Source organism: Sinocyclocheilus anshuiensis, unplaced genomic scaffold (assembly GCF_001515605.1).
Source record: "Sinocyclocheilus anshuiensis isolate Anshui unplaced genomic scaffold, SAMN03320099.WGS_v1.1 scaffold941, whole genome shotgun sequence".
In the NCBI taxonomy this organism is placed as follows: domain Eukaryota; kingdom Metazoa; phylum Chordata; class Actinopteri; order Cypriniformes; family Cyprinidae; genus Sinocyclocheilus; species Sinocyclocheilus anshuiensis.
Genome location: NW_015555791.1, coordinates 117,593 through 135,694, shown reverse-complemented (window position 1 = coordinate 135,694; position 18,102 = coordinate 117,593). Strand labels below are relative to the sequence as shown.

Here is an 18,102-nt window from a genome sequence, read left to right as displayed (position 1 = left end):
TACCAAATCTGACCTCAGAAGACTTCAGAGGGTAGTCCGGACTGCTGAGTGAATCATTGGTACAACCCTCCCTTCTCTCCAAGAACTGTACTTATCCAGAGTGAGCAAAAGGGCTGGCAAAATCACTTTGGACCCCTCACATCCAGCACACTCTCCTCTTTGAACTGTTGCCATACCGAGCACCAGAACAGCCAGACACAGGAACAGTTTCTTCCCTCAGGCCATCCATCTCATGAACACTTGGCAATAACTGTGGATCACACAACACTATTTATACACTTACACACTTATCTAACACACATACTTAGTCTACATTTCAATTTTGCACTAATATACCTGTACATACAAAACTATCTATTGTAATATACCTGTACATACAATTGTCAATTTGTATATTGCATTCCTTATTTACTTGTTCTATATATTATTTATGTTTTTTTTCTGTCACTGTCATTCTGTTGCACTGTGGAAGCTTCTGTCACGAAAACAAATTCCTCGTATGTGTAAACATACCTGGCAATAAAGCTCATTCTGATTAACTTAAATAGTCTCTTCTGGCTAAAATACCAGTCCATAATTCATAATAACTTTTCCTCACATCAAAATCCAATTGTTTAGAACTGTTTTGGAATGTTTTCACTTGTAAATGGTGCTCTTGATTTGCATATTTCCCTCCTGATTCAGACAAGACTATTTTTTATCACTGGAGAAAGCAGTATTAGGAATAGAGGACTCATATTCATCTAGCCTACATTGTAGCAGCAAAAATTCCAGCGAGAGTTGTACAGTTTTACTACTTCCCTGTGATTTTGAAGTAGGCTATGTAATATATAAACCATCTCTGCCCAGTTCTGCTGCTTTGTTTTGAGCCAGTCACCTGAACCTAAATGCTGTGACTAATCACTCTAGGGCTCCTGAACTCGCATGAGTATGTACGTCTTTTCAAGAAAAATTACTTTGCGATTGGTAGAAAGTATGTTCTATATAGTATGAATGTGAGTAGTATGAATGAAATCCAGTCTACTACATTTGCCATTCTGTCATAGTCATGTGACCTACCAGTGTCAGTTTCTTGTCTTCACAGTCTCATGTGATAGCTAAGTGTCCATTAAAATGCGCACTTCAGAATTGGGCCGGAAGTAGTACATCTGGGTACTTTTCGTCCACAGTTTTATGAATACTATAAATTCAGACACACTAATTTTTTTCACATACTGTTTTTAACAGTTTAGCTACAGCCCTAATCAAACACACTTGAAACAGGTTATTTACATTTACATTGTCATTTAGCAGACGCTTTTATCCAAAGCGACTTACAAAGTAGAAGCAATCAGACCAACGAGAGAGCAACAATATACAAGTGCTGTGACAAGTCTCAGTTAGTCAGTGAACATAGCAAGGTGTCTCTTTTTTATATATATAAATAAATTAGAACAGAATAGAATAGGGAAGTGCTAGTATTAATTGGTCAGATGATGGCAACAAAGATGTGTCTTTAGATGTTTTTTGAAAATGGCTAAAGACTCAGCTGCTCGGATTGAGATAGGCAGGTCGTTCCACCAGCTAGGAACAGTCCAGGAAAAGGTCAGTGAGAGTGATATTGTGCCTCTTTGGGATGGCACCACGAGGCGTCGTTCACTTGCAGAAGGCAAGCTTCTGGAGGGTGCGTAGGTCTGAACTAGCGAGTTGGTGCAGCGCCAGTGGTTGTCCTGTAGGCAAGCATCAGTACTTTGAATTTGATGCAAGCAGCTATTGGCAGCCAGTGCAAGCTGATGAAGGGAGGTGTGACGTGAGCTTTCTTCAGCTAGTTGAAGACCACTCTGGCTGCTGCATTCTGGATCAGTTGGTTATCACAGTGCTTAGCATTATACGAATGGTGTGTTGGAGCAACTGAAGTCTGCAGAAAAGTAGCCCTCCAGATGTTGGCAACCCTTGCTCTAGGAGCCACTAGATGGGCCACATATGATAGTTGCATTTACTGAGATGATTTTTCAAACAAACTGCTCTACAGTGTATCAATGTGGGTTCATCAAGGAGATTATGGGAGTGCAGGACTGGATATATGTGGAGATTACATTGTCATCCATTTATGCCGTTTTGTAAGGTCATAATACCTTAACATCAAGACTCCAACATGAAGACTTTATCTTGGATATTTATAACCTTAACCAATTAGAACCAACAATGGTCAACTAATCCTTTTATTTCACACAATCATTTTCAATTAAGTTGGAAAAATGTGTGTTTACTGTCCAATCTTTTGCTGGTCTTTAGTCTTCTATCACTGCCAGTGTCCTGTTTGTGGCATGTGTCTGGTGTGATCTCAGTGGCATGTGTGATGTCTCAAATTGCATCATTAACAGAAACATATTGTGATCTCTATTTGTTTTTGTGTGTATCTGCCTGATTAACCACAGTAATGATCACCAAACAAGGGATTTTCATCTCCAGTGATCCACTGTTGTGTTGAAGTCTTCTTCCCAAGGGTTAATTTGTATTCCAAAACACTGGTGATGATAAATGGTTCTGACAGTTTTCAGCTTTGCATGTTTTAACACAATTAGTCCTGTATTTGGATTTTGTCACTCCTCATAGTCTTATAACCACAACAGGCTCACGGTTTTCCACTTAGGGTATAATTAAGTCACGAATTAGTTAGCTAATATCTTGCATGTGCCAACATGGGGATATCAAGTACACTTGAATGGTTATCAAAGACAAAAACAACAAAACGACTCCTCCAAGAGAAACGATCACAACACACTGAACACAGGTATACATTCAGCTTACCTGACACCATAATAGGAAAAACTGGTTTTGCTTCAGGGACCAAATTTTACATTGGACATCAAGTGACATCTGTAAAAAAGGAGTAAATGAAACGTTAACATGAACTGGAACAAACTGAAACAATCACTAGGCCAAATTTAGAGTTTTCAAGAATGAGGGCAAAAAAAATTTCATCCTATGGTTTTTCTAAAAAATATCAAATGGAAAAAGACAGACACGGAACTAAGGTGCATTTAATCACTTTAATCCCAGTGATGGTAACATTATACACATTTTCAACATTCACAACATCTCAAAGGCATAACAATTCATATGCCGCTGAGCATCAATAAAGGGGTTAAGCTTTGCCTTCTACTGGTCATCCAGTGGTCGCCACAGGCCTTCTATATAAATTATTTAGTAAAGTGCCAAGCTGGGTTGATAAATCTACTTGAATGTTCAGCAGTAATATTCAGAGAAACCACAGCACCAAGCTACTGATAAAGATCCAGCTTTATATAAATCATGCTGTTTTATCTAATCTCTTTGAGTGTCATAGTACATGTACATCTGATATGAATTAAACTGACAAGTGGGGCTATTATTGTACATATTGAGTTAAAAAGCAAACAGTTATGATCACAAAAACATTTACTAAGAAGCCATTCACACAGAAAGTGTTTTTTCATTTAAAAACGTGGAACGTGGAATGAAAAAACACAAGGTCTTTGAATGTCTTTTAATGTGGCATTGCATTCTAAAAATGCAGTGTTTATGTGTTTTTACGGCAAAAGAGTCAATGGTCAATAATGTCCATCTAGTGCATGTTTATACAGAAAAACAATGGAGTAGAACGCAAAAACATGTTCATTGTGAACGGCCTCTAAAAAGTAAAAATAACAAAACTAACAGTGGAGGACTGTGAAAAACCATGAAAATTATGTCTATGATAATAATTTAAAAGAAATAAATACATCAGAAGAAAGTTAATGCCTAAATTAACAGTCCAAACAATCAGAGATAACATTACAACACAAAATTTTCCATATGTACTACACAAGTAGGAGTGCCATCATCAGAACAGAGCTGGAAGTCGCCATTCCATGTTACAACAAAATAATAATGGGTTTGTTGTAATTGCTGTTGCCAGTGGAAAACAATAAGTCAAATGCCAATGCCATGCACAATTCTGTTTAAATTGGAGATAATAAAGGTCCTCAGATCCTCAGATAACATCTGATGGGTGAGAACGGTCCATTTTTCAGTCTGACTCAATGGCTTTATGTGTAACCTTTTCCAGAATATCAGTGTAGAAGGGAAATGAAGATGAGCGACAGAATGCTAGTATAGAGTAGCATGACTCCATGGCCAAAGGGTCCAGGTAAGTCACCGCTACCATTGCTGGTTTTATCATCTATGTTACTGCGATCCTGCACCTGTTTTTCTGCATGCTGTTCCGCATAGACCATGTACAGCTCGACACAACGTCGTGCTTTCATTTGCTCAATGAGCGCAGGATAGCCGATCTCCATAATGCTAACAGTGTCATCCTCATCACCGTCAGCTTCTGCTTTTCTTTCATGGGTCTGCTTTTGAGGTTGACTGGGTGTTTCGGGCGGCTTTGAGGTTACAAATAAAGAGCTTCCGGATGTGTCTCTTTCTGCAGTGCTGTTGTTGCTTGTGGCATTTTCTTGAGCACCAGTAGGATCATCGGCTACTTCTGCTGCTTGAGCCTCAACAAAGTCAGTGGATCTCCTCGATCTTCCTTCCGGTTTCTCTCGGAGCAAGTCTGTCCTCTTCACACACTTGTCCATGAAGCTATCATAGGACTGCGGTGGAGGATTCTGGAAGATGTCATGAGGGTTAACGTTTCCTTGTCCCGCAGAGGCCGATCCTGCATTGCCTGGATTTCCACCTTGAGTGTTAGAGTTTCCGTTCACGTTACTGTCAGGGGGAGTTTGGCCGTAACGTCTGTACATGTAGTGATTGTAGTAGTATTCCTCCTGCGGGCTGTGGAAATTGAAACGGGGGCGAGGGAAACTTCCGAGGCCATATCCCAAAGCCATACCAGCCACCGCCCCAGCCCCAGCAGCCAAAATAGCCTGCTTGCCAAACCCCTTTGATTTATATGAAGGGGCCATACCCATGTTATGCACTGACTGGGCGAAAGGTGATCTGCCGCCGTACCCATAACTACCGTAGTTGCCGCCGTAGCCTGGGCTCATGATTTTGTTGTTGGGGTTCCAGTAAGGATATTGCGCCACTGCTGGATATCCACCTGCACCTGCTGGGTAAGGATTTCCATATCCTCCGGCTTGTCCAGGGTACCTGTTGGGGTATGAACCTGCTCCTGGATAAGATCCTCCCCCTGGGTAACCACCTTGTCCTGGGTAACCACTACGCCCTGGGTAGTTACCTTGTGGATAACCACCTTGGGCCGGGTAACCACCACGCCCTGGGTAGCTTCCTTGGTTAGGGTATCCTTGATCTGGGTTAGAGCCTGCTGGTGGATATCTGCCCTGCCCCGGATACCCGCCTCCAGTACCAGGGTAGGGGGGTGGATTCTGGTTTGGTGCTTGAGGTTGGCGAGGATAGTTTCCAGGGGACGAGTGTGTCCCATGTGATGAAGTGCCTTTATTGCTACTGCTGCTGCCACTTTGGCTTCCTGTGCTGCTTCCACCTTTGTTTGAGCTTCCCCCACTTTTTCCCCAACTGAAACCGCCTTTACCGCCACCTCCTCGTCTGGCCACAACTGATACCACAAGAGCCAGACAGAGTAACAGTACTGTTAGGCGACCCATTTCTGTTGAAAAAGAGAGAGAGGTTCAATGAAAAGCGATCATTTTCAAAATTGTCATTTGAGGCGTTTCAATTATGCCAGGCACACACTGCATAATTTTAGCCCCGATTTTCACTCGCCGACAGTTTTGTGGAAATCGCAGACAAATGCTCGAAATGGTGGCAAATCGGTGCTCGTCGCACATGAGTAACAATCGCACATTATGTGTTATCAATGACGCAATCTGAGAGAAGCGCCAATGTGTCTCAGATGCCCGAGAGATATTTGGCATGCTAAATATCTGGACCTGTCGGCAACTCACAGTCTTGCAGTGTGAAATGTGTTTTGACTGGAAATAGGGCTGTGCAAAAAATCGAATGCGATTTTCATGCTCATCTCGTCAGTAAAGCCGGTTCTGTGATTAGTAATAAATCTCCAGCACGTGCTTTCAGATGGAGCGGCATTTACTACACAGAGCCGTAGATCACTGACAAGCTAATCGCAGAACTGGCTTTACTGACGAGATGAGCATGAAAATCGCATTCGATTTTTTGCACAGCCCTAACTGGAAATGACATCGGCAACGACCTGCAACAAATGAGAGAACAAGATACAGGGCAAGGGAAAGTTCAGGGGGAGAAGTCATAATAGACCTGCCACAGAACATCAGCAAGCAACCACTCTCTCCTTCACAGTTTTTGACGGAAATAAATCCATTCTTGTGTGAGAATGCCTGTCTCTCGTGTGATCTTACATTATTTCCTGTCTCAATTCTTGTTTGTGTTTGGTTGTGAAACGAAGTGGAGTTGTTTGCGATTCTTCCTAATGAAAAGTTGTGTAATGTGTGACCCCCTGTTGCTGATCCGTCGTGTAGTGTGCACACAACAGCAACTAGGCTACATGATACCCCAGACAGTCATGCGGTGTGAGAACAGCAGCAATCCAATGACTTTGAAAGTCATGCAGTGTGAACCCGGCATTAGATTCACATGTCATTTACACACATTACCACTGCCAGAAAGTCAAGAGAGAGGTTATGACCAGCAGAAACAGAAAGGTCTTCACTGACCAAAATATTTTTGCTTTTAGGCCCCAATCAGACAGAACGCGTTTTTCAGGTCTGAAAACGTGAGGAGCACCGCACTGCCTTTTTTTTGGTTGACTTTTTTAATTTAGAAAAGAGCAGTGTTTGTTTATGTTTCTAGGCAACCACTAAATCAGCTGTCCTGTCAGTCTAATCAAGGATTATAGCGCGAGCGGTCTAAATCTTTGGTTTGCTATTAAGTAAACTGTCATATTAGTAGAAACTAGTGATCGACCGATATTGAATTTTAAACTACAGTTTTAGTAGTTTTATAAGCTGTTTAATAGCTACAGAGTCAAGAATAATTCACTGGATAATGTTAATTCACTGAATAATATTCTCTGGATAAATAAACTTAGATAATTATTAATTATAGTTAATATATAATTATAGATAAATAAACTTCTCCAACTTTGGGTGTTTTTCAGGTTGTTGTATGTTTATAAGGCTGTGCATGGTCTATCACCTGACTATGTTACTGATTTAATTAGTGTCTGTCAATCCAGCAGATCTCTGCGCTCAAATGAACAACTACTCCTAATGGTTCCGCGATCTCGTCTAAAATGTAGAGGGGATCGTGCTTTCTCTGTGGCAGCTCCTAGGCTCTGGAATGCCCTTCCTCTGTCTATTAGAACTTCTCCAACTTTGGGTGTTTTTCAGAGTTCGCTTAAAACTCATTTGTTTTCTCTAGCTTTTGACAATGTTTTTTAGCTTTGTATGATATTTGTTGTTATTATTATTATTTATTTATTTTTATTTTTTTATAACAAGTGAATCTTGTTAAAAGTTACATGCGGAGGCCGTGCTGGAGCATTTCCTGAGCATCAACCGCATCAACCCGGTGAGTGAACAGCAATATGAAAGCGGCTTCACGAGACTAACGATGAGCATACAACAGAGAGAGAATTAAATTCAGCGCTTTTATTTCCAATCTGCGCTCATTCATGGCTGCATATTTAATTCAGGCAAAGTTACGTCTTTAATGGGAGAGGACTTGACGGATTATTTTACATGACTCCGTGAGTTGGTCTCTATTTCTTAGAGCCAAGCTGCATAAACTACATATCATTTATGTAATGCATCTAATTTGTGCATAAATGGCTGTTATGTTAAATAAAGTTTACTAACTACAGCAAATCAAGTTCCTGCACCATGCCGTTGTTATTGTCTCGTCTCCCCTCAGATGCGCTGCTATGGCGATCCTGCGCGCAATTGTCAAAACACCCACAAGATGGCGGCGTTTATCGGTGAATCCGATATTACAAAACCGATATCCGATTATGGTAAAATGCTTAAATTTCAGGGAAAATATCGGTAAATCGATATATCGGTCGATCTCTAGTAGAAACAGCTCCGGATGACCCGTGACAGCCACCACAAGTTTCTCCTCCACCATTGCAGTCTACAGACTTTCCAAGCAACTGTAAACTTTCGTCACAACGGAAGACCCACCTCTCGATTCATTCGATTGGACAATGGAAAAAGAAACGTGAAAGACAACGGGCACTTTTCTGCTATAGCAAACAATTTAAAAAAGGTGCCTCTCACTGCAAAAAAACGTGTTCTGTCTGATCGGAGCCTTAAACGGCATCTCAAATTAACGTATCTGTGACAGCTAGCCATTTCAAACTGCATCATACTTGTAAAGAGGATTGTCTCATTCATATGAATCTGGTTATTCAACTTCGTAGTACATATAAACACATTCACTAAATTGTGTAAATATATGCATGTAAGACACTATTTAAAGCTCTAGAATATGCAGTAGGTAAATGAAAGCTGGGTGGTCCAGAATGAACGAGGTGTTTTACTTTTAACCTCTTGAAGAAAGTAAATGAAGAAATTATTCATAAAGCACAAAATTATACTATCCTCATTGAGCTACATGAACTTTTCCTGATTACCATGACATATGTTAACGATACAGACTAATTCAATTTAGGAAAATTTCATATTCTTTAAAAGTGTGTCAGTGTATAAATCCATATAAAAGAGACAGGGGCTATATGACACAGGGACTATATCTCAGTAACTAAAAAGTTTTGAGTCGAACTTCCAATTATATAAAAGCTTGTTTTCTTTAGCATGATTTCAGTTTTCAAATGGTTCCACCTTTCAAATTAAAATTCCAGCATTGTCATGTTTTTATAATGGTTAGGGTAACAAATGAACACATTAAAACTACACTGACACACATTCAAACCTAATGAAAGATTTGAAGGGAAATTAAGGCCTTTAACTGAACTGCAATCTCAGTACAAGGGCATTTTCCATAAGTGTTAGGGTGGGGCAAGTTGTCACTTGTTTATAAAAATGTTAGAAATCATACAATTTATTAATTACACTATGTTGGTCAAAAACAATGGTTGAAATTTTGTTACCTTATATTTTTGCCCATTGTGACAACATTCCCTGCTACAGGGTCAATTTGAACCGTTTCCATTTGTATCCCATGGTAATAACAATGCAAACGTTTATAGTGTTTTGGAGTCGAGAGTATATAGTTTGTGTCTGTATAAAATTTGGCTAAAAAATAATCCAATCTTAACAAAATTTTACTGGAGTAAAAACGTGACAACTAGCCCCGGTCACACCTAGAGTGCTCAGATTTATGTTAACAAAAGGCGTGGCGTCATCCTGTATCATTTCACAATAATTATTTAGTTTAAAGGGATGATGCTTTTTTAAAGATCATTATTTTGTGTATTTGGTGTAACAACTAACTGCGGTTACTGAAACCACACCTTCTTTCTTTGCGTGCACATTTGGGCCGCATTATGTAAATATTTCCACATAGTGACTTAGATATGTGGGGGCGTGTTAGAACGAGCCGTTTTAGGGGGGTGTGGCAGAGTCTTAACTTTGATAAAGAATATCTCTTTGGATTTGAGACTTTAGTCTTTGCAACTCCAGGGATCTTATCTATGCACAATCAGCTTGTAACACTCCAAAGAGAAAGGAAAACTTGAAATCGCATCATATGACCCCTTTAACAAGTTAAGACAGACCAGTTATCACGTTCAACTGAGTATCCTAGTACCTGCGTGACTATACGTGTAACGTTACTGACAGGAATGAAAACAGTAGTGAGTGTGAGTGTGTAACGTTATGTCTCATTGTTCAGAGGCCATTTCCGACATGTATTCATGGCTTTACATCAAGAATTAAATCTAAGTATTCAATAAATCGGACCATATCAAACTAAATTCAATATAACATCGTCATTAACATTTTTTATTTATTTTATTTTCCTTTTATACAACATATTACTTAATTATTCAAAACATAAGCGAGGAATGTATTGTATATAATATGTAAATATGTGTAGTGTCGAGATGCCAATTTATAATCAATCTAAACAATACCAGGCCGCTAATCGCGTGTAAATTCTCAGACGCTTTAAATAGCGGGACTATATTGGGTGTGTAACCGTCAACTGCACTTGTTATTATAAAGCAAAACGAGTAGCTACAATAAACCAGCGACCAATCATAACGCAAACAGCTCTGTTTACTCTAATAATACGCGTGTTTTAATCGCTAGCGTACCTTCGTGTTGATTCAGCGCGTGCTCTCGGTGATTGTTGTCCCTTGGCTGCGCTACGACGTCAGTGACGACCGTAGACTGTGTGACGACGAATCTTTCCACTGGCTTGTGCGCTCACGAGGAGAGGAACTGGGAGCATCTGCGCATGCGTATTGGCCGTAATCCTTCCTCTGACACAATTTACCAGAACTGTCGTGGGGATTCTGGGCAGACCCTAATATAATTATTCATTAAGCAAATGCTTTTTCTCAACATATCCTTTCAGGCGTCTATCAAAACATTTTACAGCCAGATGTACACATTTTTTGATGGTCATTTCAGTATGCAATTGGTGTCCATGTCACTATCATGTCTTTATTGAATAATTTAACTCTAAAAATGGCAAAACCACAAAGAGACATCAGAAAATTAATTTATTGCTATTTTCCATCTTATTGGAACTCAAAAAATAACATTTCATGATTTTTTTTTTTTTTTTGGAAACCTGACTCTTATTTTTTATTTTAATGTTTGTATCCCCCAGGATATGTGGCTTTTTTGGGACTATTTACTGAAAACAGAACACTTGTTTATTAATGCTTGTTACAACATGGTTGTAATTCCTGAGTGCTTTGGAATACAGACCTAAATTTGGTCTCTTTTTAAAGAAGACACATAGCAGATTATTGCTGAAGTATATTCATTTCAAAAAAAGAAAGTATCAAAAAGTTATAAAAGTTTAAGTTTACAGTAAAGATAATGTAGTATACTATTTTTTGTATTTGATATAATATAAATATTTGATAAAATATGTTGCACTCTAAAATTGCTATGAAATCAAAACCATATGTCTAACCAAGTTATGTTCCAAATTTGAAATTTATATCACAACAATTGTGGTTCCTGTGAGATTTTGTTTGGGCACTATACCAAAAATAACCACTGGGTTACACCCATACTCTACAGAACTTCTTTTTTTTTTTGGATGTAGTTTTCTGTCAAAAATCAATCATTTTCTGCCACAGTACAAAACAGCTACCAAATATGGAACCTTGACTGTCAGACCTTTCCAACAATATGTGTTTTATCAAGATTACAAAAAGATTTGATTTTCTAAAACACAAGTGACAAAATCAGAGTCAGTCTATATATATGCTTTTATATCTTGATTTATACCCCTAAAAGGGCGACGTATCCCCTGAGATACAAACATTTAGAGACAGATTACAAAAAATGTAAGCATTTAATTCATAACATTTTAATGTAAACCTAATAAGCTAATGGTGAACAACAGCTTTTTAAACAGGTAAGTCCCCTCCAACATGTGTAAATATGTGAACTAGTGTTGCACGATATACCGGTACTAAAAAGGTATCGTGATACCATGCTTTTAAATCTAACCAAGTTATGTTCCAAATTTGAAGTTGATATCACCAAAATTGTGGTTCCTGTGAGATTTTGTTTGGGCACTATACCAAAAATAACCACTGGGTTACACCCATACTCTACAGAACTTCTTTTTTTTTTTGGATGTAGTTTTCTGTCAAAAATCAATCATTTTCTGCCACAGTACAAAACAGCTACCAAATATGGAACCTTGACTGTCAGACCTTTCCAACAATATGTGTTTTATCAAGATTACAAAAAGATTTGATTTTCTAAAACACAAGTGACAAAATCAGAGTCAGTCTATATATATGCTTTTATATCTTGATTTATACCCCTAAAAGGGCGACGTATCCCCTGAGATACAAACATTTAGAGACAGATTACAAAAAATGTAAGCATTTAATTCATAACATTTTAATGTAAACCTAATAAGCTAATGGTGAACAACAGCTTTTTAAACAGGTAAGTCCCCTCCAACATGTGTAAATATGTGAACTAGTGTTGCACGATATACCGGTACTAAAAAGGTATCGTGATACCATGCTTTTAAAAACGGTACGATTCCACATTTTTACTAGTACCGGTACTTTAAGAATGCATTTTAATAAGAGTTTCCTGAGTAAAACACTGTTTATTTAGGGCCCTATGATTAATGGAAAACAGATTCCATCCGCGAATCCCGGGATCCAGTCATAAAAATGGAATATCATGGAATTTGCCTATTTAAAAATGAATCCTGCACCTTCTGCACGTCTCTGTATGAATCAATGGCGCAGACACACGGTTTCGTTTACTACACACATACCGAAGCGCTTGTGACGCTCGCGGTGTTTTCAGCCTCTGCCGCCTCAATATGTGAGTACATGAACAAATGAACATAATCTCTAGAACTGCTGTGAGAGTCACTTCATGAGCAGTTTACTGTTACTTTTGAGAAAAACATCTCGGTTACGTATGTAACCTTGGTTCCCTGAATAGGGAACGAGATGTTGCGATGACGTCATTGCTATGGGAACACCACCGGTGTGACGAATGTCTGAAACCCTTATACCATCACGCCAATTCATTGGCCAAATAGTGCTTAGCACTGCCCCCGGCGCGTACGTACATAAGCTATATTAGTGTGCTGCGCGCTATTTCATCAGATTTGCACTTGACGAAGGAAGCGCTATGAAAGGTACGGAACGGCCCGCATCGCAGCATCTCGTTCCCTATTCAGGGAACCAAGGTTACATTCATAACCGAGATGTTTTTCTCATAGGTTCACTTCAATGCAGCGATGACATCATTGCTATGGGAACGCTATACCATAATGCCTTACGTAGCTTTAGATAGCTGGAAGACCAGGGAAAGCGTCTGCTCAAGCGAATAAGGAGCCGTCCTCATGTCCAGACTGTAGAACTTGATGAAGGTGCTAGGAGAGGACTATCCTGCCGCAGCACAAACATCTTCCATCGAGGACCCTTTGAAGAAGGCCTGAGAAGAAGCCACTGCTCTCGTAGAATGAGCACGCACCCCTAAAGGCGAAGTCAAGCCACGCGTCTCATAGGCCAGAGAGATAGCCTCCAATATCCAATGTGACATTTGCTGTTTGGTGACAGCAGAACCTCTGCTTTTACCACCAAAACACACAAACAACTGGTCAGATCCACGCCACTGAGCTGTGTGGTCAACATAGATCCTTAGTGCCCTCACTGGGCAGAGACTCAGACTATCTGACCCTGCATCAACAGGGGAGAAGGCCTCTAAGACCACTTGCTGAAAGCGAAATGGAGTCGAAGCGACCGTAGGAACATAATCAGGCCTAGGTCGCAAAAAGACTTTAACCAGCACTGGGGCAAAGTCCATACACGGAGGGCTGATGGAGAGAGCCTGCAGGTCCCCTACTCTCTGTCGTCTCACTCTCCATGAGCCCCGGCTCGCATGCGTCACCCCAAGCGACCGTCTCGTGCGGCGCCTCGGCAACCGCAGAAACAGTATGGCGGGGATTAGACGCGAGGCCTACTTTCTTAGAGAAGACCGCGAGCCTCGAGCGCAATACTTTTAGCCACAGGCTATCGCAGTGTTGACAGTCAGAAAGGCCGCTAAGCGCCGCTTGAGTGTGTAGTAGGCCCAAACATTGCACGCACCTGTTATGAGTGTCTCCTCCTGCGATAAACCTGTCACACGGCTCGACGCATCTCCTGTAGCTCATCGTGTCTGCTGAAGAGGAGTAAACTGCTCTTTGAAGAAAAAATAGCTGAGAACACGACAAAAAACGCTTTCCTACGGGCGACAGATGATTCGCTTCCTGAAGGAAATTAAATCTGATGAAATAGCACGCAGCACGCTGATATAGCTTACGTACGTACGCACGTGTCGGGGGCGGTGCTAAGCGCTATTTGGCCAATGAATTGGCGTGATGGTATAAGGGCTTCAGACATTCATCACACCGGAGTTGTTCCCATAGCGATGCGTCATCGCAGCATTGAAGTGAACCTATGAGAGGGAACTATTGTCATATCATATACAAACAGAAACGTAAAGGTCACAGCAACCCATCAAAGTAAAAGTTCGGGTTAACTTGACAGAAATATTATTTAATGTAATGACAGTTCTACTACTACTAATTAAAATATTATTAAAACAATATTTAAGGAATATTTACCATAGAAATAAATAATATAATAAATTACTTATAAAATCTAATTAATCTTTATAAATTAATTAGACATGCTTTTGATTATTAAAATGGAATGAAATTATTAAAATGGAATCCACAAACTTAATGGAAAACAGATTCACAGAAAAATAATAAAAAATTAGATTTTTGTTAAACTTTTAAGAAATTGCAGTTAAATTGTGTAAGTTTCATGATTTCAATTAATTAGACATGCTTTTTGCCATTAAACCATTAAAATGGAGTCTGTAAAAATTAAAAGCGGGGAAAAAAAACAGAATCCAGAAAAATTTAAACTGAAAATAAAAAACAGAATTTGGAAAAAATAGGGAAGAAATAAAACGGATTTCATAGGGCCCTATTGATTTAATTTGTGTCTTTGTTTTATTATATTTGTCCTTTAGTTTGTTACTTGCATCTACAGTATGTTGTAAAATAAAAAGTAAGATGTAAGATAAAATAACAAATAACTATATCATGCTATAACTTATTGTGAAATAAAATGACTATATCATCTAATAAGATTTGGCTTTTAGCTAACTTACCCATGTTGCAAAGATCTCTATACCTGTAGGCTCAGAAGTTGCTCACCATAGTCCTGAGTAGGGGCACTGGCATGTGATTTTTATTTAATCTTTTTTTTTTGTAAATAGATAAAATATCTATAACCTCCATTTGGATCATCTATTATTTAATTCCTATTGTTAACATGTTGTTCTATGTTTTGTCGTAGTATCGGTTCAGTAGTAGTATCGAGATATTTTAATCAGGTATCATATCGAAGTCAAAATTTCGGTATCGTGACGACACTAATGTGAACTAGATCAACTTTTATCGGCGGGTGAGTAGATTTCCTACTACAGGCGGCCATGCAGTTTTAAATGCTTCCTGTGAGCTAAGCAAAGAATGTAGAAACAAAAGTCACCTCATAGAAATGTTCACAACACCCTTTCAAAATGAAACCAAGAAATAAGACCTACACTTTCACTGCTTCTCCCCACAGCTTCTCAAATGTTTGTATAGCCCAGGATAGGTTGCCCCTTTTAGGGTTGACTTCACACTTTTCAAGATAGAAAACGAGTTTATCATCACTAAATGAAAATACAGAGAATTTTAAGTGGTCTAATCCAGTTTGAGAGAATGTGACAAATTCAGCTTTGTCTATCAAATGAACTAGTTTAATTAGAAATATTACAATTTATAAGTGTTTCATGTTTTTAATGTGGTATGTTGTCTGTCACACTCCATTCTATCCGGTTACATAAAATCACAGAAATCGGTTTAATAATTGAAAAGGTAGGCCTACTTAAAAGATGATTTTATAATGTAAGCTAGCAGTCGATCTCAAAAAGGCTAAGTGGCTCTTTATTTCCATCCGATTATGGTTTCCTGCCATTGTGTAAGTGATCAAGTTAGAAACAAAGTTGTGGCAAAGTTTGACAAGAGCACATTCCTTAAAGTTTAAGAAACTTCCTATACTAGAAAAATACTTCCCTAAATTAGAGCAAACTCAAATGGTACTGTGACACGCACGAATGACCAAAGAAATTAGAACATGCTACCATTTCAATTTATGATTTTCAATTTCCCTTAAGTTTTTTTTAGACAAAGAATCTTAACGGATGCATCCAGATTTAATTTTCTAACTTTTCAAATCACATCCATGACAAACTACTATAAATAAGAGACATTATACACACACACACACTTCAAAATGATACCTTTTATTAACAGTCCAGAGTAAATCTGACACTCTTCGTGAAATGAATTTTTGTAGGCAAACGCCATCCCCATATTTTCTATATGTAGCAGCTCCCGTGTACACTTCCAAATTTAAAAAGGAATACACTTCCAAATTTATAACATGTGACGCTACATTTAAATACATTTGTGACAAGGTAGTCCCATTTAAAAAAAAAAAAAGCAGGTAAATTAAACCGAGCCCATTCCCAGTCTGCCCTCAGCGGCAGGAAACTGGCGTCAAACCCTATCACCTTTTGTGTAATCTATATTACACATTCTGCTCTTTTTTCCAGTCTAACCTACTTATATATAGATTTCTAAAAGCTTTATTAAAGTGAGCTCAAAGTAAAAAAGACAACATAAAAAGACGACAGAACAAAAGTAGGGAAAAAAAAAAATATATACATCTTATTAAATGCCCAGATTTCCCAAACGTGGTGGAGAATGCCAGACGGCAGAGCTCGTGCGTTTAAAGAAGCGAGGTTTTGTCCGCCTGAAGATCGCCTCCAGTTTGGGTGGTTCAGGTTCTCCAAAATATGAATGGAGATCCAGTGGATTGTAATATTGCTTCATGATGGCTTGCTGCAACTGCATACCTGCACAAAACATGTCACATTAGGAGAATACAGTACATACTTTAAAATAAACATATGCACAGAGTTATGACGGTATATCCAAAAATTCTCAAATTAGAATTCGGTGAAAACCATTTGGACCATTGCATACCCCTACAGTTCACAGATGGAACATAACGTAAACTGTAACTACAAATAAACATACCCTCAGCCCAGGATGGGATGGGTTTTCTGGGCGCAGATTCATCATCTGTGGAGTCATCGCTGTTCTGGTCCATGCCATAATCTTCAGGATTCACTAAAACAGTCACTTTCTGGCCCTTTGGGGTGATCTGGTATGATTGTGGAGATTTCTGTGAAGTATAAAACAAGAGATGGGGTCAGAAATCAGCTGTTCCAGACATTGAGTTGGTTTATGCGTTTCGAAGCAAACAAAAAAAAAACCCAAGTTAGAAGAACTCATTGGCTTATGTTACAAGGAAAAAAATCCAACTGGAAATTGAAGTCTTCATCGCTTTGCTTCTCTGGGAACTATTCTGTGCTTAGTAATGTTATCCGACACATTCCCTCCTTCAGCAGGGGAAAAAGACACATAATCGTTGCCGTGACCTCACCTCAATGTCCACGGTCACGTTGAGTCCAGGTCCAAAATCTATGGTCTTATTGTGAGCAGCTACTTTCCCAACTGGAGTATTTAGAATGGCGTTCTGTGGATGGAATAAAAGCTTTAGTAAATACTTATTAGATGTATATTTATTAAATGCTTAGCATTTAGTACAACAAAAATGAACAAAGCATAGGCGTGTTTACTTCAATATCTACAGTCTTTTTTAGTGCTGAACTCTTAGTTATAGTTGTGTTGAGCATGTTAGCTGCTTGTGTTTCTGCAGTCTTTTTTAGTGCTGAACTCTTAGTTATAGTTGTGTTGAGCATGTTAGCTGCATGACAGAGACCTGTTAATTTTACAAACACATTTCAAATGGATTTGGAAAGTACCAAATATAAATTATAAATAAAATGCATGCATGAATAATAATAGGTTTATTTTAATGTATAGAGACCGAATACAAACCAAAAAAAATCCAGAAAAAAACATTATAAAAGGTTAGAAATTGATTTGCATTTCAGTGAGTGAAATAAGTATTTGATCCCCAAGTAAAACATGACTTGGTATTTGGTGCAGAAACCCTTGTTGGCAAGCACAGAGGTAAGACGTTTCTTGTAGTTGGTCACCAGGTTTGCACACATCTCGGGAGCAGTGTTGGGGAAGTTACTCTGAAAACGTAATCAAATTACTGATTACTCCTTTTAAAAGTAATCACGTTACTGTTCTGATTACTTTATTTTAAAAGTAATTAGTAATTAGTTATGTTACTAGTTACGTTACTTTTTTTCTCCATGAAATTTGTGACCCTTGGCCACAAAACCAGTCATAAGGGTAAATTTTTAGAAATACATATTTATACATCATCTGAAAGCTGGATAAGCTTTCCAGTGATGTATGGTTTGTTAGGATAGGACAATATTTGGCCGATACACAACTATTTGAAAATCTGGAATCTGAGGGTGCAAAAAAAAA

The 18,102-nt window shown here is 38.7% G+C and overlaps 2 protein-coding genes across 8 annotated transcripts in view; both read right to left on the bottom strand.

The window, feature by feature from the left end:
* Positions 1-3,308: 3,308 nt before the first annotated feature.
* Positions 3,309-10,288, bottom strand: LOC107674844 (transcriptional activator MN1-like). Of its 2 annotated transcripts, none has more exons than XM_016468961.1 (2): positions 10,181-10,288; positions 3,309-5,572 (listed from the first exon to the last, which is right to left on the bottom strand). In XM_016468961.1, exon 2 carries the CDS (start codon positions 5,568-5,570, stop codon positions 4,074-4,076), a length of 1,497 nt encoding a protein of 498 aa, XP_016324447.1. In that variant the 5' UTR covers positions 5,571-5,572; positions 10,181-10,288; the 3' UTR covers positions 3,309-4,073. The 2 variants fall into 2 exon arrangements, with proteins under 2 accessions (XP_016324447.1, XP_016324448.1); XM_016468962.1 differs by having other exon boundaries at positions 3,309-5,578; positions 10,214-10,286.
* A 5,629-nt stretch (positions 10,289-15,917) lies between these two features.
* LOC107674828 (inner centromere protein A) overlaps positions 15,918-18,102 on the bottom strand; it is a 37,610-nt gene continuing 35,425 nt past the window's right edge. For all 6 annotated transcript variants that reach the window (XM_016468933.1, XM_016468932.1, XM_016468936.1 and 3 more), the window contains 3 exons: positions 17,138-17,230; positions 16,729-16,876; positions 15,918-16,544 (listed from right to left, as the gene is read on the bottom strand). In XM_016468933.1, the coding sequence (XP_016324419.1) occupies positions 16,360-16,544; positions 16,729-16,876; positions 17,138-17,230 (426 nt within the window). In that variant the 3' untranslated portion in view covers positions 15,918-16,359. The remainder of the gene's footprint in view (positions 16,545-16,728; positions 16,877-17,137; positions 17,231-18,102) is intronic.

What these genes read in the sequence shown, in the direction of transcription:
- LOC107674844 (XM_016468961.1), bottom strand. Translation starts at nt 5,570, where the DNA reads ATGGGTCGCCTAACAGTACTGTTACTCTGTCTGGCTCTTGTGGTATCA.